Genomic DNA, 21,155 nt, shown 5'->3' with positions numbered 1-21,155 from the left:
GCTCCTGCAGGAAACGGCGCAGGCCCTGCCCACCGGGGGAGGGGCAGGCCGCACACCCGCCCCGCCGACCGGCCCTGCGGGCCGCGCCTCCCAGAGAAAGGAAGCCGGGAGCGCGGGCGGGAGGGGGCGGGAGCGCTTAAAGGGACCGCGGCCGCCGCGGGGTTGGAGCGGGCAGAGTCGCCTGCGGCCCTGGCCCCAGCTCTGGCGCTCCTTTGCCCCGGAGGTAGTGTGAGTCTCCCTCACAGCCCTTTCACTTTCGAGATGGGGGGTGGACTGGGAGGTCGGGCGCTGGGACCGCGGCCCCTGGAAATCAGGGAAGAGAGGAAGGAGCTGGAACTTCAGGCCCCCCTCCTCGTCAAGGGGCTGTGGTTTGGGGTACCCGCTTATCTTTGGTTGGGGTAAGGTGTGCGTCCTGGTCTCGCATGTGCCCACATCTGCGTGTCCAGGTGTGTGTGTGGTCACACCCTTGCTGACTATGCACACCGCCAACAATATGGTCGCCCAGGTGCCAGAGAGGTCACGCAGTGTATCGCTGTATCTCTGGCCTTTCTCAATGCTTCCATCCAGAGAGGAAAGAATCTGGGCGGTTTTTAAAGACCTCCGGAGGAGTGACCACTGTGCCTGTGTGCAGTAATATCCACTTGTCATCCGTCTTGTATACATGTATAGTGTTTCTGGGCCACCAGAGTGTGTGTCCATGGCATGTGTGTGTAACATACAGGGACTTTTTCTTGTAGCAGCCTTTCTTCCTGGACTTCACACAGAGACTCGGCGGGGTGGTGGTGGGGGACAGGGAGCAGAGGCGCATGCCGCACGTGGGTGCACCCCGGCACTGAGCATGCTCCCCCATACACGTGTGCCCCGCGTGCACCCAGCCCCCATCCCTGCAGCAGCAAAAGGCCAGAGCACTCTGCTTGTGGGGAGGGGGGAGGGCAGGGGTTCCCAGGGCCAGGCCTGGGGACCAGATCAGTGGTGACACGATTAAGGGAGAGTTCCCAAGCGGCAGGGAATCCTGCTCTGTAACCGGGGTGGGAGTGGGGTGAGGGGTGGGGGGAGTCCTTGGGCAAGGGTGCCGGAGTTGGTCGATTTCATCCCGGCGGTGCCAGAGCAGCAGTGACTTGTGGGTGTACTGGCTGCTTCCCTGGGGTAGACAAGTAATGCTCATGAGTCACATCACCCAAAATACATGCAAAGCTGCCTCCATCGCCTTTCGCTGCAGCCGAGATTGACAAGTTTGTCTGAAATCGCGATCCACGGGATATATTTATAATCACACCTTTAAAAAAATATTGTATGCCTCCCCTCCCCCCACAGCCAGCCGCTGGCTGGCAGGGCTTCTGCCAGCAAGGATACCTCGCGGAGTATGGGTGGGGGTGGGCAACACCTGCCTCCCAGTGCTGCACCCGTACGGAGGAGTCAGTCCATAGGCTTGGTGGCCCCAGATTCGGCAAAGGGGGGAGTGGCCTGGCCGCCCATACCCGGCGCCCAGCCCACCAGCGGTGGACGCCGGTTTACCCGATCGACCCCCAGCTATGGAAGTTCATTTATTAAATGTCGAGGCGGCTGCTGGAAGCCCCATCGCTTGGCCGTCTTTGTTTCTCTGCTGTGTGGGCGCGTCTAGAGCACGTGGCAGCTGGAGCGCGCAGGCCCGAGGAAAAGCGACCTGGGTTTAGAGTGTATGTATGGCTGCCTGGCAAAAAGAGAGCCGGCTGCCCAGGGGAGGGGATAGGCCCCCCAATCCAGGTTGAGTTCCCTCCTTCCTTGAGCTCCAAAACTTCAGGGGAAAAAGGATGATTCACCCTGTCCCACATAGTCCCGGACCCATCTGGTTGGCCCAGGACTACCTGGGAGTGGCCCAGGCACAGATCCACTCTCCAAACTTTGTTCCGGAAACCCCCCGCCCCGCCACAGCCGAACTTCTGGGCCTGGGGCTAGGGATAAAAGGGTTTCAGGATTTCCCTTTGGAGATGTCGTCACCTCAGGAAGCAGGACAGTTAAAGAGAAATCACACACAACGTTCTAAAAACAATTTAATAAGGAAATGTACAGGCATTCCACCGGCCACTCCTAGCCGTCCCTCCCCAGCTCCAGCCCCCTCCCCAATTCCAGCTTCAGCCACGACACTTTGCTGACCCCTCGTGGTCGAGGTGGGCAGCGGTCCCCGGCTGCCAGAGACGCCGGCTGGCTCCTCCCAGGCTGGGGAAAGGGGCGAGGCAGTCCACTCCTTCCTCATCCTTCCCCGCCCCGGCCTGGCACTGCAGGGTGTGGAGGAGGAAGGAGAGAAGACCACACAAAGGAACCTGAGAAAGGCGCGGAGAGTTTGCAAGCTTTTGCTAGCACCTCCCACACAAACACTTCTTAGATTGTTCTAAGTAGGGCTGGTGTGGAATTCCTTATTCCTGTCTTGTTCTAAGATGGGCTCGAGAAGGCACTACGTTTGTATGCCTGGTCCCCAACACCTGTCAGTCCGCCTGGTTAGGGGAGGGATGCGCAGTTTCCAGGGCAGTTACTATCCTTAACTCACCCCAGGAGGAAGTCTCATTTTAGAGGTGAGTGGTCTGAGAAACCAGAAAATAGAAGCAGTTTGCTTAAGGTCAGGCAATTAGTAAGAAAGAATTCGAACGCAGGTCTCTCTAACATCTCAGCCCCTCCTCCCTCCAGGGATTGGGCCAAGCCTCTAGGTCCTTCCCACCCTCGCAATAGGGCGGCCCTTGCAATAGGCGTCCGCAGAGATAACATCCACTTTTACCAGAGAGTCTTCAGGGACCCTTCTGGAAGGACCTCTCTACCCTGGGGTTATCCAGGAAGCAGTCGGTCTCTGGAATCAGTCACTTCCTCTCTTGAGGGGATCACACAAGGTGGAGATGGGGAGCTGCCACCTGCTGCTTTCTCTGCCCAACCCCACTCTGGTCCATGCAGAGGACAGTGTATGGAGCAGGGGCACTGTCCTCCCAGACTTAGTGGACATTCTCTTTCCAATGTCAAGTGTGGGAAATGGAGTTTAATTTTATAAGAGGGCACGGAAGACTCCTATATAATTATTCAGGTGCCAGACCCCTGATTGCTCCAATAACCCCTGGTACTAATCTCCCTCACCTTTCTCAGGAGTCCCACATAATTCTCTTTTTTGGGGGGAATCTAGATCCCTCACGATCCACTGGGACCCAAACTCGATCTCGAAGGCCACACCTTTCCGCGCCCCCCAATGCTGAGGCGAGGCCTGTAGTCCCCTCCCACTCCATGAACAGGCAAAAGGCAAAATGCCAGCGGTGGGGTTGCGCCCCAGCCCACCTGGCATTAGGACGCTGCCTCCGTTTCGGCCATGCCTGATTCCCTCCCCACGCTTTCATGGGATGAGGGGGACAGTGCGGGACCCTTTCCGGCCACTCGCCACCCCCAGTTCTACGAGGTGGACTACAAGCCCCATGATGCCGCGGGGCCGAGCTATAACAAGCTCTGCCCGGGGCACCCGGGTCCCCTTCCTCTCTCCCCTGCACCCCCGCATCCCTGGCCGGCCGCTCGGGCTGAGGGCCGGGCTATGCGGCTGCGAGGAGCCGGGGGCTGCGGGCGCGCGTCCCTGCGGCGGCGGCCGCGTCCCCGGGGCCCGCACCCCGTGCGCCCCCGCGCCCGCTGCGGGAGCCTGCTCCCTCTGTGGAGCCGCGTCTTTGTGTGCGGGGGTGTGAGAGGCGAGGAGCGAGTAGGAGCCGCGTCGCCGAGTGCCCGCTCCCTCCCGGGGCGGGTGGGGGCCTCTCCACGCCGCCCGCCGTCGCCGCCGCCGCCTCGCGAGGACGCCGGCCACCCGCACCGCGCCGGGCACGCCGCCCCCGCCCGCCGGCGCCGCTCGCACATGCCTGAGCCGCAACCCTGCGAGCAGGCAGCGCCGGCCCCCCACCCCGCGGCCCCGGGCCCCGTCTTCGGCGCCTTGCCTCCTCCCGGGCCGGGCGCCGTGGCCCCGGCATGAGGAGCGGGCGATGATACCCGCTAACGCCTCCGTCAAGAAGGGGCCCGAGGGCAAGTACCCGCTGCACTACCTCGTGTGGCACAACCGCCACCGCGAGCTGGAGAAAGAGGTCCGCGCCGGCCAGGTAAGAGCGCCGTCCGGCGCCGCGGGGACCCCACGGCCGGGCACGCCCGCCCAGCGTGGGGAGAGGGCGCGGCGCGGGCTGTCCCGCCTCCCCGGCGAGTTTGCAGCGCTTCTTTGTTCGAACCGCGGCTTTTGTGCTTGTGGACCGGGAGAGGGTGATGGGAGCGGCCCTCGCCGGGCTCCTCTCCAGCGGGGACCGGCGGCCCACACGTGTCCCGGATCCTCTCAGATTGGAGTAGGGGATCCTGTGCCCCTTCCCCGCCGGGTCGTGAGGGCTGCGGGGGAGGGACTGCCGGCTAGGTCTGTGTTCCATGTGGTGGGAGAGTCCGCCCCACTCTGGAGCAGCGACACCTCCCGCGTGAGTGTGCGGAGGTAGGCAAAGCCTGCGTGGGGGGGGTCACAAGTCCAGGATCAGAGAATAGGCTGTGTGACACCCCCAGGCATCTCAGCCCCACCCATTGCCCTCAACCCTCAAGGCGAGTGCTTAATCTGTTTGCTTAGACTGGGCAGAGCCCCTGGATCCCTCAGACCCCAGAGCCGGCTCAGGACTGGGGAGTGGACAAAGAGAGACCCTCTTGGGGAAGCCCCAGAGCCTTGTCCAGGTGCTGAAAGGCGCTCTCCTGCCCTCTGGTGCTGGGGCCTGGCTTCTAGGCTCTAAGGAAGCTAGGGGCCGCTAGTCACAGGAAACATTTGAGGTTCTGCACACACAGCGGGCTCCGTGGTTCCTGCTAGTCAGTGAGAATGGTTGGGTCAGCCAGCTTTGGCTGGACGGTGGCCTCCAAGAAGATGGGGTAAGGTGGGGTCTCCTGGCCATTCTTCAGGACCAAGGCAAGCACAGGTCCACAGGTAGTTCCCAACTCTGCCCTTGGCCCCCAGGCCACAGGTAGGCATTCGTGGCATGGACAACTCGCCCTCTAGGGTGCAGAGGCAGGAGCCAGAGATGGGCCCAGCCTGCCCTGGGTTGCCTCAGGTTGAGGCCTGCAGACTTGTCCTGGGTCTGAGACTCTAGGGCCATAGGCTGGGTGTGGTTTTCTCAGGGATTGTCCCCTTTGGGAATATGCCTTTTGATGGCCACTTCCTGAGTCACAGGAAGTTCAGTCTGAGCAGCCGTCTGCTTCCCAAAGGGAAGAATGAGGCAGAGAGCAGGTTATCACCAGACAGCAAGTGAGGTGAGGATCAGAGTGTATCTCTGAAATCCACCACTGCACCCCAAGGCCAGCATAGCATCCAGCTCTGCATAGTAGTCTCAACATTTTGGGGTGACCTGAGCCTCCAAACCTCTGCTACACCTCTGCTTACAGAAGGACACTCCAGGTAACTCCTCAGACCATGCCTCTGTTTGTCCATCATCAAGGAAGTGGTTTTCAGCTATAGAGGCTGAAGGTAAAGGAAGCGAATTCAGAGTAACAAATCCTGGGGAACAAAGACGAACAGCCCCTGCCCTCAAGGAGACCCTGTTCTGGCGATGCAAGTGTAAACAGGAAAGCACAGTGTGATGTGCAGGGTGCTGAAACAGACCGTCATCTCTTTTGGCTCTTCTTTGCTTTCCTCCCCTGAGGGCAAAAGAAGACAAGTCTCTGACAGAGGTTACAGCTGGAGGGATTTAAGTCTGACACAAGAGGAACTTCCTGATGGGATGGTTGAGGAGGGCAGGTGGGTTGAAGGATTATTAGGCAGCGAGCTAGTGGATGAATCTCCAGAATGCCTCAGTGGCACTCCTTTGCTGGAGGAGTGGGTAGTTTTTTTCTTGCAGAGATTGGAGAGAGGCAAAATACCCTAGAAGCAAAGGCTCTTTCACCCGGGACTCTCTGAATGATAGTCCTCAGATCAGCAGCCATCTTGGGGTGGAGAGACTGGAACCCACTGAAGGCAGGGGTGGTTTGGGGCTGCTGAGTGTGGCCCCTGAGCCACCCTGGTGAATTAGTGTCTCCTGGAAATGGACATCTCCTGCCCTGATCCAGGCCAGAGGGAATATAGGGCACTGGTTGAGGTTAACCCTTGTTCAGCCACAGAGGAATCAGATCAGTCCTCCTTGCTCTGGGGGTGCCAAGAAGGGAAGTGCCAATCAGTCTGGATGGGAGAGGCCCCTGACTGTATCTTAACTCCAGGACTGACCCAAAATGACACTTATATCCAAATGTACACTGCTCGGTCCCCAAGACATCAGGCTCCCGGGCAGAGCTGAGCGCCCAACCCAGCCATTTCCTGTAGGGGATGGGCCTGGGAGCAGCCACTTAACATCGTAATGAACCCCCCCACACCCCACACCCCGTATGCCCTTCCCCCCCACTCCCAGGCATCCCAGCTGGAGGTCCCTGACCTCTGGTTTTCCTGGCACTAACTGTCGCAGAGAACAGCCAGGCTTTCCTCTAACACACAGCAGCTGGGTTTCCCTGGGCTTCACTTGGCATTGCTGCCTCTTTTTCACTCCAAGAAAGCCCTCCTGTGGGCAGGCTTGGCAATGCTGGCTTCCAAAGGAGGGGCATGGTGTGGCAGGGTCATGAGCTTTGCTCGGCAGCCGCTCCCTGCCCTCCCCCCCAGCTCTTTTGGGTGCTGGAAGCAGGGAGTGCTCAGTGGGTGTTTTTTGGGTGAAGGGAAGGGTCCATGACCACCCCTAGCTGGCACCCAGTAGTACAATGATTGCTGGGTGCCCTGCTTCCTGGCATGCACATGTCCTGCCAGGTTGGGAAGGGGCTAGGATTGTAAGCCAGTGGATGTGCCAGTTCTTTCTTGGCTGGCCAGGCCCTGAGGTTGGCACAGCCAGTTGGCCACAGCCGTGGTTCTGAAGTCACGAGTCCCTGGTGTTCCCTCGGGATGGGAGGTCATGGTTAGATTGTATAGCTCCCTGTGGGAGGGCCAAAGAGAGCAGGATTCTTCCCCTGGCAACTGGCACTCTGGAGAGGGCCAAACTATGGTTCCTGGGAAACATTTTCTTTCTTCCTGGGGCTGCATCCACCATGGTCTTCCTTCCTGCTTTCCTCAGTTCATCCTTCTGACCTAGAGGCAGGTGAAATGGCTTCTCAGGCCCCTGGATGCTCAGTCAGACGCTGCTCCACCCAAGGTACCTGTGTGACCCAGAGCACCTGTGCTCCCCCACCCCCACCCCTTAAAGTGGGCAGTTCCGGCTGTGGGCCATCACCACCGCTGGTGAATTGGGAAGCTCAGAGGAGGGAGCCACAAACCCCAGAAACCAAAAATCAATGTTTCTGGGATGAGGGGATGGGCTGCGTGGGACAGGACAGAGGGGGCAGCGCGGAGGGAGGGTTGGCCCCACATGCTCAACCCAGTGTAAGGAAGCATCCTGCCTCCCTGCCTCCTGAGTGACTCAGGGCATACCTGTTCCCACCCCTCATGGGCGGTGGGAGAGCTGAGAAGCAGTGATCACACCAGACTCGGGCTGTCCTGCCTGGGGCTGGAGGAGGGCGGGGAACAGGGAAAGGAGACAAAGGCTAAGAAGGCAAGGCCCCACACTTCTTCTCCAGCACCCGTTTTTAGTCTGTACATTTGGTGTGTCCTTGTAGGATTTCACCTAACCAAAGGATTCTGCTAATGCGAAACAAGTTTGAAAAATACCCTGCTAGTGCATGTGGGTGCAAGGGGTGTGCATGTGCAAATATGCTGGCAACAAATACGTGTGTTACATGTGAGTAGATGCCTGCCGAGTCAGAGAGCAGCTGGGCACGCCTGTGCTTGCACACTTCTGGTGCACATGTACTGTGAGTGTGGAGGCAGGAGTAGGAGTGTGTATCGTTACAGTACTAGTGTGCGTGCACGTGTGTGTGTGCGTGTGTGTGTGCATGTGCAAGTGTGTGTTTGAGTGAAAACATGGTGGCTCTCTGCTCAGGGAGCTCTGGCTCCTAAGCTAGCGAGACCCCTGCTTTTGACTCTAGCTGAGGCCTGCTGGCATGGAGTTTCCATTCTCTTGGTTGGGAGGGCTGGGTATTGGGTTTCATGGGAAACCTTTTCATTCCAGCAATTAAATAGCTGCAGGCCTTTGCCGAGGAAATTAATAAATTCTTCCACCTGGGCCCAGGGCAAGGTGCCACTTCCACTGCAGGCCCTGATTTGGGCAGGTGTGGGGAGCTTCTTTGGGGCCTGGCTGGGGTACACAGGGCCCATGTTGGCCCTGGAAAACAGTGGTGCCTTGGGGACCCTGAGGACCCTGGGAGAGCTCCTGAGGAGTGGGGGTGGGGAGGGGCACTCCTGCCTGGCAGGCAGTGCCAGCCTCTTTCTGTCTGTCTGTCTGTCTGTCTGCCTCTCTCTCTCTCTCACCTGGAGCTGAGGCATCTGAGGGGGCGGGTGGCAGGCACCATTTGGAACCCTGGGGCCAGGCGGGGTGCCCTGCCAGCTCCCTGGGGTCTCAGCAGCAGCATCTGGGAGGCACAGATGACTCCGCTGCAGCCCCTGGGAAGGTCTCCTCCCGACTGCCCCAGCCAGCTCGGGGCCTGTAGGCCCTTCACCACTCCCACCCCAGGGCTCAGGCCGCACCCAGGTCTGGAGGAGGGGCCCAGCCCAACCCATAGTGGGCAAAGAGGAACTAGGGCCCCCTCCTGTGTGGGGAGCTGATGGTGAGGGGCAGCCGGGGGGCCACAGGGCCGGGCACACTTTTTTTTTTGAGGCTTCCGGTGTATTTAAAAACGAAGAAATGCGAACACAGGGTTATAAAACTTATATAAATTATTTAAATTATTTAAAATGCTTTCTTTTTGATCAAGGAATTCATACTCATGTTTTAAAATATTTAACTGGTGCTAGAAGGCTTGTAATAAAAAGCAGGCATCCTCACCTCACCTCTCCCCACCTCTCCGTCTCATTCCTCAGAGGCAGTCGCTTTGAACTCCAGGCTGTCTGTTATTTACCTCCATAATTATAAACAATATACTTCTACACCTAGTTCTCGGCTTATCAATTTTACACTTGATTGCCTCCGCGTGTCCCTTAAATATAGTCAGCTCTGCATTCGTTTAACAAATATTTATTAATCACCAGTTATGTGCCAGGTGCTGTCTAGGGACTGGGCATATAGCGTTGAACAAAACAGAGAAGGGCCCTCCCGTGTGGGGCTTACCGTCTAGGTGAGGGAAACGATGAAAAAACAAGCAATTTCATGTTGGAAGAGAATTAAAGCAGGGGAAGGGACAATCTCTAGAGAAATGGCACCTGTCATTTAAGATGGGTGGTCCGAGCAGGCCTTTCTAAGGAGGTGGCCTTTGAGCAGTGACCTGAGTGAAGTGGGGGAGAAAGCTTTGTGGCTCTGCAGGGGATCCAGGGAAGGCCGGTGTGTGGGAGTGGAATCTGGAGGAGAGGTGGGAGAGTGCATGAGTGTAAGGAGTCGTCCAGGGCTGAGCGGTGGGAAGGTTTTGAGCTAAAGAGTATCAGAACCTGAAGAGCATTTCACAGGATGGCAGGAGCTGTGATGGGCCATGTGGAGAATAGACCTGAGGTGCCAGGAGAGGAGTGAAGAGACCAGTAATGAGGCGACAAGGCCACCAGGAGAGAGATGGGGTGCCTACAACACGATGGAAGATTGAGGTGATGAAAATAAGAAGACTCTGGATCTGTTTGGAAGGTAGAGCCTCTAAGGTCAGGTTTTGTTGATGGATTAGATATGGAAGGCAAGAGGAAAGGAAGAGAGAAAAACAGTTCCAACGTTGTTGTTTTTTTCTACCTGAAAAAGGGACTGAACTGAGGTACTGTTTCCTGGAGTGGGAGAACTGGGGCAGGTGCAAGCTGTCCAGGAATGGCTGGAGTGAAGAAAGTGAGGAAAAACAGAGAACTTATGGGAGGTCAGGATGTCCCACTCTGTTTCATAAATACAATTATCTTTTCATATTTTTCTGAGAACGTAAATGACTGTTTTCCTCCAAAAAAGTTTTCTTCTGTTTCCTGCATTGACAGTGTTTCCTCTGGGTTTTCAGCATCCATGTCCCATGTTTTGGTGTTTCATGTTGGTGGCTTTCCTCAAATGTCCAGTCACCCCTGGTTGTTGGGACATATTTAAGAATGGGGCTGTGGAGCTCACTGATGTTCGGGTGCTGCTGTCAGATGATTGGGTGGCCAGCTGGCCACTTACTGCGGGATCCCCAAACGTCTGTATGGAGAGGTCTGTAGTGCCTCTAGTTTCTCCAAGGAAGAATTCCCCAGTCTCCTGCTCGGGGTAGGATGGGGCAGTCTGGCTGCCAGTGCGCCGGGATCTGAGGCAGGGGAGGGACTGGGCTTTCACTGTTCACCAGTTTTCAGCCCCATCACCTCATCTTCAGGTCAGTGTCCATGAGTCCAATGCATCTCAGGCTCAATTTCTGCAGAGAATAAGCCCCTGGCGTCCTGTGGAGGGGAAGGGGGCATCTCCCATCTTTACAAGATTGGGTAGGGGGCCAACAGCCCCCCTGTGTTCAGCTCTGAGTCTCACTCCCACCTCTGCTGTTCCCAATTGCCTGCAGGTTCTGTACCTTTCGAAGGTGCTAGGGGGTGATTTGGCTTCCTACCCACTAGGGTTCCCCTCTGTGGGTGCTTAGGTTCTGGTACCCTCTCTTACCCTAAGTCAATGATGCCCCAGCCACTTTCCATGTTCTAAACATGTAAAATTTCTCATCTGCTGATATCTCTTTATTCTTGTGGGTTTTAAATATTTTATTGACATTCTTATACTCACATGTTTACCATTTGGGGCACTCTTCATTCCTTTGTATAGAATCTAAGTTTCCATCTGGTATCATTTCCCTTATACCTGAATAACTTTAGCATTTCTTGAACATCTTCTAGTGGTAAATTCTCTTAGTTTTCTTTTGTCCACAAAACTCTTCATTTCCCTATTTATCTATTTATCTTATCTTTTCACATCAGACAGGTAATATGCAGATGTAACAAGATTTTAACAAGATTTGAGGGAGGCACATCTCACATAAGAGCGTGAACACCCAATCATCACACTTATGGCAGATCTCCCCTTTATTTTATTTTATTGGGGGATATTGGGGGACAGTGTGTTTCTCCAGGACCCATCAGCTCCAATGTCCTTCAATCAAGTTGTGGAGGGTGCAGCTCAGCTCCAAGTCCAGTTACCATTTTCAATCTTTAGTTGCAGGGGGCACAGCCCACCATCCCACTGGGGAATTGAACCAGCAACCTTGTTGTTGAGAGCTCGCACTCTAACCAACTGAGCCATCCAGCCGCCTCTCTGGAAGCTCAGCGGCAGCTTGTTGTCTTCAATCTAGTTGTGGAGGGCGCAACTCACTGGCCCACATGGGAATCGAACTGGCAGCCCTGTTCTTCAGAGCTCGCACTCTAACCAACTGAGCCATCCGGCCGCCCCTCTCCCCTTTGTTTTTGAAGGATATTTTTCACAGGATGTAGAATTCTAGTTTAACAGTTTTTTCCCCCAGCACTTTAAAGATTTCATTCTATTGCCTTCTAGCTCACATGGTTTCTGATGAGAAGTATGTAATATTTCCTACATTTGTTCTTCCATATATAATTTGTCTGATTTCTCAAAATGCTTTTAAGGTTTTCTTTTTATCACTAGTTTTTAGCATCTGATTTTGATGGGCCTTGGTGTAGTTTTCTTGATATTTGTCTTGCTTGTGATTCATTGAGTTTCTTAGTTCTATGGGTTTATTTTTGTATGAGTTTCCACAACGAATTAGCACAGACTGGGTGGGTTAAAACAAAAACATTTTTTTTCTCTCTCATCATTTTGGAGGTTGGAAGTCCAAACTCAAGGTGTCAGCAAGGCTCCACTCCCTTCAAAGGCTCTAGGGGAGAATCCTTCTTTACCTCTTCCAGCTTCTGGTGGCTCCAAGCATTGGTTGGTTTGGGGCTGCCTAACTCCAGTCTCTGCCTCTATCTTCATGGAACTACTCCTCTCTGTGTATCTTGCCTTTGTATGTCTTATTGACAAAGACACATTATTGGATTTAGAGCCCACCTGGATAATCCAGGCTGATTTGATCTTGAGATTCTTAATTATATCTCCAAAAACCCTTTTTCTGGATAAGGTTACATTCACAGGTTCTGGATGTTAGGATGTAGATGTATATTTTTGAGGGGTACCACCATTCAACCAACTACAATAGGTTTTTTAAAAATCAAATTTGGTGGTGGTGGGGTTATCATTTTGTGAGGGGTATAAATGTCTATTGTTTTGCACGCCTGAAACGAATAAAAAAGAATTTCAATAAATAAATAAATAAATAAAATTTTGAAAAGTTTTGGTTGTTATTTCTTTTAATTTGTCTTATTTACCCCCATTTACTTATCCTATCCTCTGGAATTCCAATTACACTTAAGTTAGAATGCCTTAGAGTGTCTCAGATTGCTGAAGCTCTTTGAATGTTTTTCGGTACTTTTTTTCCCCCTCTGTGCTTCAGTCTGTGTAGTTCTATTGCTATGTCCTCAAGTTCATGGATTTTTTTTTTTTGTAGTGTCTAATTGATTGTTAATTTCACTCAGTGGATTTTTTTCACTTCAGATACGGCACTTGGTATCCCCTATTTCTTTCCCCATGGACTCTGTTTTCATGTTTTTCTTTGAACTCTTGAGCATATTGAACCATTCGTCATCTTTATTGTGAAACGACTTTTCTCCTAATTATGCGTCATATTTTCCTACTTCCCTGCATGTCTAGTAATTTTTAATTGGATGTTGCACATTGTAAATGTTGTGATGTTAAGCACTTGGATTTTATTGTCTTCCTTTAAAGAGTATTAGGCTTTGTTCTGACAGACTAAGTTAAGTTACTTGCAAATCAGTTTGAGTCTTTTGAGCTTATTTTTAATCTTTATTATATTGGGTCTAGGTGAGCCTTTTCTCTCGGGATAGGTTAGCCCTACTACTAAGGCATAACCCTTTTCAAGTCTCTATTCAATACCCTTCCCGGGTAAACAACAAGGATTCTCCACTCTAGCAGGTTGGAGTTTGAATGTCTCCCTGGCCTGGGTGAGCTCTGAGAATTTATCAACCTATTGTTCCTTTTCTGCCTGGTTGAGTTTCACTCTACACATATGAAGTTTAGTATTTACCAAAGACTCAAAGCGACCCCAGGTGAATTTCTGGAGCTCTTTGGTTGCATAGCTCATCCCTTCCTGAGACTCTGCCCTGCAACTTCTAGCTACATCAGCTTCCCTGAACTCCTGTCTGTCTTCTCAGCTCCTGAGTGAGATTACTACTGTGCTCTGCTAGGGATTCCCCTCCCTGAACTGCAATCTCAAATATTCCTCCAGGTAGAAATCCAGGCAATCTTAGAGCCCACATTCTTTCTCTTCCTTCAGGGATCCTAGGACTACTTGCTGTCTAATGTCTCCAAACAGTTATTTCATATATCTTGAAGCAATAGTTTTCTGTTTATAATAGGAGGGTAATTTTAGTTATCATGGTTGGAGTAGAAGCCTTATACTGGCATTTTAATCAAGTTTTGGGAAGGAAAGGAAGAGTTACATGTATGGGGTTGTTTAATCAAGTTTTGGGAAGAAAAGAGTTACATGTATGGGGTTGTATTTAACTAGAGGTCCTAGACTCCCCAAATCTATTTAAACGTTTATGTTTAACAGACATATGCTTTTATCACCCAACAAAAACCTCACGTAATATAATCATGCTATTCACAAAACCATCATAGAATTTATTAAAATTTTAATACATAGTGTCCCACAGGCACAGGACATGAGTCTGAAGTTATATCATGAACATATTCCTTCATTCCTATCGAAGGATTTCTGCAACTCTTCACTAAACCTCACTCAGTGGTAATGTCAGTGATCTAAATTACTGGCCCTTACTGAAGCTGTGGTCTTGGACCCCTAGGATGGGTCCTGTCTCATGTGGCCTCCTTTGCCAGCAGCCTCTTTAGATTGCCCTTCAGCCCCAAGCTTACTCTTCGCAGGCAGCCCACTGGGCCTTGGAGGGGACCTAGGAGGACAGGAAAGGAGGAAGGCCCTCCCTTTCTCAGTCACTTCCTGCCTTGTCCTGCAAGTGCTTCCCACTCACCTGACCCCAGCTCAGTGTGTCTGTTTTTTTCTATTTCTTTGTGAGGTGGCCAGGTGATTGCTGCCTGCTTAGAGGCTGTTGGGCCTCCGAAGTGACCAGGGCTATGTCTTCACTTCCTTCTCCAGGTGGACATCGAGCAGCTGGATCCCCGTGGGAGGACTCCCCTACACCTGGCCACCACACTGGGGCACCTCGAGTGTGCCCGTGTGCTCCTGGCACACGGTGCAGACGTGGGCAGGGAGAATCGCAGCGGCTGGACAGGTGGGCACCACTGCTCACCCCGGCCCCACCTCTCCAGCAGCATATCCTTCCTTGCCCTGTGACATTGTCTCCCCTCCCCCAGTGCTTCAGGAGGCTGTGAGTACCCGGGACCTGCAGCTGGTGCAGCTGGTGCTACGGTACCGGGACTACCAGCGGGTGGTGAAGCGACTGGCGGGCATCCCAGTGCTCCTGGAGAAGCTGCGCAAGGTGAGGGCCAGCCTCTCAGTCTCCCCACTGGAGCCCTTGAACCCTGTCAGAAGCGCAGACTTAGCCACTCTTCCTGTCATTCTCCAGGCGCAGGACTTCTACGTGGAGATGAAATGGGAATTCACTAGCTGGGGTAAGAGGGGCTAGTGGGGGCCTCTCTGGGCACGCTCCCACCCCAGTGCTTTTGCACTTGCTGCTCCCCTGCCTGGAACACTCTTCCCGTAGCTCCTTCTGTGACTCCTCATCTTTCAGTTTTCAGCTCAATGCTCCCGCCTCAGCCAGGCCTTCTCACACTGTCCTGAGTCTGTTATTACTATCTCTTTCACTTTGTAATGATTTGCTCATTTGTGTGTTATTTGTCACTCCCTGCTAGAAGGTAAGCTCCAAGAAGTCATTCTCCCTGTCTTGTTTAATGTTGTATCCCCAGTGACTGGAATAGTGCCTGGCACACAGTAGGTGTTTAATAAGCATTTGTTGGAAGGTCGGATAAAAGATTGAATGAATTAATGGTAGATAATGGGAACTTGGAGGTGGCTGCCACACGCCTGTCCCTGACCTCAGATTGCACATATCTGAGTGACTGTGGCCTGTGTTTGTGTGGGGGTTGTTGGGGGAGGGGCTTCTCTCCTACCAGTTCCTGCCTTTTCCCAGCCAAACCCTGACCCCCGGCCAGAGGTGGCCCAGGTTGGGCAGGCCAGGGAAATCGAAGCTACCTCCGACCTTTCCTTCCATCTAGTGCCCCTGGTGTCCAAGATCTGCCCTAGCGACACCTACAAAGTGTGGAAGAGTGGGCAGAATCTGCGGGTAGACACCACGCTCCTAGGCTTTGACCATATGACATGGCAACGAGGCAACCGCAGTTTCGTCTTCAGAGGCCAAGGTCGGGCAGGCAGGAAGTGGGGCAGGGTGGGGAGGCTGGAGACAGCTCCACGGCACCCCTGACCACCTATGCTGTTCCGTGTCTGGCAGATACAGGCGCTGTGGTCATGGAGATCGACCATGACCGCCGGGTGGTGTACACTGAGACTCTGGCATTGGCCGGGCAGGACCGCGAGCTGCTCCTGGCTGCTGCCCAGCCCACCGAGGAGCAGGTGCTGAGCCGGCTTGCTGCGCCCGTTGTCACCACACAGCTCGATACCAAGAACATCTCCTTTGAGAGGTGAGTGGGCGTGGCCTCGAGACCCTGGAGCCAACCTGGTGAGGTGCCCTCTTACCTGGACCACCCTGCTTCTCCAGGAACAAGACTGGCATCCTGGGCTGGCGCAGTGAGAAGACTGAGATGGTGAATGGGTATGAAGCCAAGGTGAGGCCACAGCTCCTGGGTGCCAGCACCCACCGCACTCTTGCCTATAGCGAGCGGGCCAGGGGTTTCCTAACCACCCTCTCTCAGCCTTGGAGGCACAGAAGCCATGCAGCATGAGGGAGCAGCACTAGACCAAGAGGCAGCTGAGGAGGATGGCCAGAATTTATTGAGCACTTATTATATTCGTGTTCAAGGCACTGTTCTGACATTTTATATGTATGCATGTATATATATCACACACACATACACGTGCTCATTTAATCCTCACGACAACCCTTTTGGGTAGGTGCTACTATTATTCCCATTTTACAGATGTTTATTGAGTCCTTTCCATGGTAGTCCATTTAATCTTTATAATAACTCTATGAATTAGGGTATCGGTCCATTTTATGATGAGGAAATGGAGGCTTGGGGTGGTTACTTGACCTGTACAAGGTCACACAACCGTAAGTGCCAGCCGAGGTCCAGACCCTGGCTGTTTGACTCTAAAGCCAGGCCTATCCCCCTGAGAAGAGTGTATACGTCACTCTGGGACTCCCACATCACTCCCGTGGGACCACAGGGTGCCGCCACTGAATAAAGGAACTAACAGATGCTGAAGGTTTCTGCACTGTTTCTTCCTTGAAGGCTTCCCTGGTTCTGCAGACAGGGTCGAAGCCTCTGCATTTTGTTCCCACAGCCCTGTGCTCCCCACACCAGAGCATATATCACACACTATGTTGTAACTGTCCATTTTCTGTGTCTTCAACTAGATTGTGAGCCTCAAGAAGGCAGGGACGGTATCTGGCTGTGGTGGTTCAGCACTGTATCCCTCATGCCTGCCTCAGTGCCTGGTAGATAGAGGCTCCTCACAAAGTGTTTGTCGAATGAATAAGAGCATGAATGAATATCTTCATAAATTTACTTTCCTGAAGGCCTGGAGATTGGAGCAAACAGCTCCCCCTCCCCTGCCCCAGACCCTAAGTTGCAGGAAGTGTTCAGAATGCCTTTGGGGGCAGTGGGTAGTGGTACCAGAGCTGTCTTTGAGCCCTTTTCTCATCTATCCCCAGGTATATGGAGCATCCAACGTGGAACTCATCACCCGGACACGGACAGAGCATCTTTCAGAACAGCACAAGGGCAAGGTCAAAGGTAATGAGGCAGAGGCACATGGCGGAACGTGTGAGGAACCAGCTTCCACTTGAGCGCCTGTATCAGTATTCCCTGTAACATCCTTGCAAAAGTCAGGCTAGTTTATTCAGGCAAATAGCTTTCAGTTCAAGTGCTAAGTCATAAGGATTGGTAGTGGCTGCCTAGAGTGCTAAGATGATTCTAAGGCAACATTCAGGCTGAATGGGTAGGGATTGATTACTAATGTCTGCACTGGATTTAGGAAGGGAGGGAAATGTCATGTATCCTATTTACTGGGCATCCTAGTCTAGTGAGACATACCTAGGCAAAGAAAGTCAGAGCGGCCTGCCACTGATTCTCTGTACCCGTTGATACCACACCTGACTCTCTGGGCACCAGTTAGACTGTCTAAAGTGGAGAGACATAATTCCTACCTCACAGAGGAACAAATGAAGTCATTGATATGAAAGTGCCTGAAGCAAAACACACACATACATGTGCATACCCCCAAACTGCTCACCAAAGGCAGGTATTTTTTGTTCAGTGTCCCCGACCTGAAGAGTGATTCTTTTAGAAGTTTCTCCTGAGCCCCAGGCCTACTTTTATTCCAGCTATGCTTACAGTGGTTCTGGCCTTGTCCTTTTGAGCTCTCCGTCACTTTCAGATGAAGGTGCCTGGACGTGTGGTGTGGATAAACCGTTCCCTCTTCCCCCCAGGAAGCAGCCTCCTCCCTAGGTCTTGGGTGCTGTCACTTCTGAGGGCTGCAGTGTCCTCTGAGACGCCTCATTTGTTGTAGGCTGTAAGACACCTCTGCAGTCCTTCCTGGGAATTGCTGAGCAGCATGGGGGCCCTCAAAATGGGGTGAGTGTGTGCCATGGGTGCCCCTTGGTGGAAGGGTGTGAATGTGGCTCAGGAGGAGGCCTGGGGACACACATGTTGTCCTGCTTAGCATGTGGACATCTTTTCCACGATGCCCAAGGCCATTTCAGCTCCACAGTGGTGGGGGGCGGGAGGGGGGCAGCTCCAGGGCCCGTGAGGCTGGCCTGGTACCAGGGAGAGAAGGGCTCATGGGCCCCTCCCCATGTGGTACAGACCCTGATCACTCAGACTCTGAGCCCAGCCAACCCCACTGCCATCACCGCAGAAGAGTACTTCAATCCCAGCTTTGAGCTTGGCAACCGTGATATGGGCCGCCCCATGGAACTGACCACCAAGACCCAGAAGTGAGGCCCCTTGCTGGTGATGGAGAGGGGTGGGCAGGGCAGAGCCAGCGGGGCTCCAGAAGGTTCTGGGAGGCCATGGCTTCTACAATGTCCCTCATCCCTTGGGATCTGTGGGGGGCAGGTTCAAGGCCAAGCTGTGGCTGTGTGAGGAGCACCCCCTGTCCCTGTGTGAGCAGGTGGCCCCCATCATTGATCTCATGGCTGTCAGCAATGCACTTTTTGCCAAGCTCCGGGATTTCATTACCCTACGCCTGCCTCCTGGCTTCCCTGTCAAGATTGGTGAGACCTCACCCCATGTCCCCTCAGTGGCTGTTGGGGGTGTGGGGCTTAGGTGAGGTAAAGTGTGTGTGGGGAGCTAAAGTGTGAGGGGGCGGTTGGTGGTGCCTGATGGTTTCCTCACGGTCAGAAATCCCGATCTTCCACGTCCTCAATGCCCGCATCACCTTTGGGAACCTCAATGGCTGCGACGAGCCGGTGCCGTTAGTGCGAGGCAGCCCCAGCAGCGAGACCCCGTCCCCAGGCAGCGACTCTTCCAGTGTCAGCAGCTCCAGTTCCACAAGTGAGCCCGTCCTCCTCCGAGCCCACCCTTCCCTCACCCCCATGCCGGCGTGCTGTCTGTCCCTTCCTGGGGAGCCACTCTGACCCCAGCCTGCCCTCAGCCTCATGCCGCAGCTGTGAGATCTCCCCCGCCTTGTTCGAGGCCCCGCGGGGCTACAGCGTGCTGGGCGGCCAGCGGGAGGCAGCCACCCGTGACGACGAAGACGACCTGCTGCAGTTCGCCATCCAGCAGAGCCTGCTTGAGGCGGGCAGTGAGTATGACCAGGTGCGTCCCCGAGCCGCGCCTGGCCACCAGACTGGGCACCGCCGTAGCCAACTGGCCCACGCCTCCTCCCAACAGGTCACCATCTGGGAGGCATTAACCAACAGCAAGCCGGGCACTCACCCCATGTCCTACGAGGGTCACCAACAGGACAGGTCAGTGCCCACCAGGATTTGGAGAAGCCTATCCCTACCCATCCGACATGCACACGGTACCCCAGTACCCTGTCCCTGTGGTGAGAACACTTCCGGCTAAGCAGCTCCTCTTGGCCCAGAGAAACTGTGGTACCCTCACCAGGGACCCTACCGGTATCAAGATGGCTTTTCCCACCACCCTTTCTTCCTGGATGGATGAACAGTACTCCAAAAGGGGTCTGGGAGAAAGGGCCAGGCCTCCTGGCCTCCAGGGCCTCACCAGTCAGGATGTAGGGCTGGGCTTCTAGAAGATGCCCACATGCTCTGGGTCACCGTCCACTGAGAAGGTGGGGGGATCTGCCACAACTGGGTGGGAGCCAGGATGGTGACGGGGGACTCCTCACCTCCACTGGCGGGTGGCAGGCCTGCACTTGTGGGGCCTCCACGCTGGCTCCTGGCTGCGGTCAATGGCAGGTGCGCTGGGAGCCCTGGACGTGTCTTCCCCGCCCCCAGGAGCACCCCACCCACGCCCCAGCACCAGCCTGTGCCCCCCACGGCGGTTCCCAGTCCTCGGCCCAGCCCAAGCCGGGGCCCCGGCGGCCACGTGTTCCGGAGCTACGAGGAGCAGCTGCGGCTGGCCATGGAGCTGTCAGCGCAGGAGCAGGAGGAGCGGCGGCGACGCGCGCTCCAGGAGGAGGAGGAACTGGAGCGCATCCTGCGGCTCTCACTGACTGAGCAGTAGCGCCCCAGCCGGGACCCTCAGCCACGCCACGCATGCCCCGCCCCGGAGTGTGACATGCAGGGCCCGCATGCCTGTCCCGCGGCGGCTGCAGACCCGAGCCGGCTGCAGACCCGAGCCGCCGCCTCAGGGGCGTAGTGGCGCACCAGGCACCGGACCGGGAGGGGTTCGGCATGGCCACGGGGTACTTTTCTGGGCCAGGGCCCTGGAGGCAGCTGGCATGGCCCGGTCCTCCTGCTTTGCTGTATCCTGACCCCCACCCTTTGCCCTGGGCTCAGGCCGGTCCAAGGGCAGAGCCAGGCGATTCTGAGCGGGAGACGGGTCCTTAGAGGAGCGCTGTCCCCATCCTTGCTCCTTTTGGCCAGCCCTACTTTCTGCTCACTGTCCCCTCTTCAGGACACTGCCCGTGAAGCCTTTGCATCTCCGCTCTTCACCCCCGGGGCGCAACTGAGCTCCCCTCGTGCTGTGTTGCTGCTGTGTTCCAGACACAAATCAGCAGGTCAAGGGCCCAGCGCCTCCCCCACCCCGGCATTTTAGCGTCAAGTGCACTTAGCGGGGTGCCCGGCTCCCCCAGCCCCCATACCTCTCCCGGGTCGGGTCTCAGGGTGGTTCTAGCTTCAATTTTGGTGGCCAAAGGTTGGAGTCCCCTTCCTCAAGACATTTTTGTGATCACGGAGGGTGCCCAAGGTACCCCCCCACACACACACCTCTGCAAGGCCTGGCTCCCTCATGCTCTCTTGGCAAATGGTGTGTGGGGGAGCATATTGGGCTGGGGACAAGCACTAGACCCTGTACTAGACTGGACACAGAGGTGTCGCCCAGGGCCCTGGCACCACCACCCACCCCTTCCCACCAGCTGCTGCTAGCCCTCTGTGGTTGTGCATCCCACTTGCCCCCACCCAGGGGCTGACTCTAAAACCTTTCATCCAATGGTGCTAACCCCCGGCTCTCCCCTGCCCCACCCCACCTACCCAGAGAAGCACAGACCCCTCCAGGGGCAGGGTCCCAACACACTCCCTTGTCTGGGTTCCCTCAGACGGGCCTTCTTGGCTCAGCCAGTGAGGTTCAGAAGGGACACAAAAGGGATGGAAGAAAAGAACAAAGAGAAACTGTTCCTCTCACCCCCTTCCCTGATGCCAGGGGCACCAGACTGATTCTGAGGCACAAATAAAAGAGGCTTCAAACCTGGGGTTTTTCCTACCTGCGTTTACTGGGGGAGGGCACCCACCTGAAGTCTGGGGGTTCCTTCTGAACCTCAGTGCAGGGAGGGCTATGAGGTAAGAGGATGGCTGG

At 54.8% G+C, this 21,155-nt stretch overlaps 1 protein-coding gene and 1 non-coding gene across 6 annotated transcripts; one reads left to right on the top strand and one right to left on the bottom strand.

Moving 5' to 3' along the window:
- Positions 1-3,482: 3,482 nt before the first annotated feature.
- ANKRD13B (ankyrin repeat domain 13B) lies at positions 3,483-21,043 on the top strand. Of its 5 annotated transcripts, none has more exons than XM_033090761.1 (15): positions 3,483-4,085; positions 14,191-14,326; positions 14,409-14,533; positions 14,621-14,666; positions 15,270-15,413; positions 15,503-15,692; positions 15,770-15,836; positions 16,886-16,967; positions 17,743-17,807; positions 18,039-18,169; positions 18,291-18,448; positions 18,576-18,728; positions 18,829-18,992; positions 19,068-19,144; positions 19,637-21,043. In XM_033090761.1, the coding sequence occupies exons 1-15, from the start codon at positions 3,972-3,974 to the stop codon at positions 19,863-19,865; spliced, it is 1,881 nt and encodes a 626-aa protein (XP_032946652.1). In that variant the 5' UTR covers positions 3,483-3,971; the 3' UTR covers positions 19,866-21,043. The 5 variants fall into 5 exon arrangements, with proteins under 5 accessions (XP_032946652.1, XP_032946650.1, XP_032946651.1 ...); XM_033090759.1 differs by having other exon boundaries at positions 3,846-4,085; positions 15,509-15,692; positions 19,598-19,965; XM_033090760.1 differs by having other exon boundaries at positions 3,846-4,085; positions 18,829-18,978; positions 19,598-19,965.
- LOC117014143 (small nucleolar RNA U13) lies at positions 10,922-11,025 on the bottom strand. Its single transcript, XR_004421447.1, has one exon. It is a non-coding gene; the product is annotated as a small nucleolar RNA U13 (small nucleolar RNA).
- Positions 21,044-21,155: the final 112 nt, after the last annotated feature.

Source organism: Rhinolophus ferrumequinum, chromosome 21, assembly GCF_004115265.2.
Source record: "Rhinolophus ferrumequinum isolate MPI-CBG mRhiFer1 chromosome 21, mRhiFer1_v1.p, whole genome shotgun sequence".
In the NCBI taxonomy this organism is placed as follows: Eukaryota; Metazoa; Chordata; class Mammalia; order Chiroptera; family Rhinolophidae; genus Rhinolophus; species Rhinolophus ferrumequinum.
This window is presented reverse-complemented; position numbering and strand designations above follow the sequence as displayed.

What these genes read in the sequence shown, in the direction of transcription:
- ANKRD13B (XM_033090758.1), top strand. Translation starts at nt 3,972, where the DNA reads ATGATACCCGCTAACGCCTCCGTCAAGAAGGGGCCCGAGGGCAAGTAC. An exon ending in GAATCGCAGCGGCTGGACAG is followed by an intron (nt 14,327 to 14,408) that starts GTGGGCACCACT and finishes CCCCTCCCCCAG; the next exon opens with TGCTTCAGGAGGCTGTGAGT. An exon ending in TTTCGTCTTCAGAGGCCAAG is followed by an intron (nt 15,414 to 15,502) that starts GTCGGGCAGGCA and finishes CGTGTCTGGCAG; the next exon opens with ATACAGGCGCTGTGGTCATG.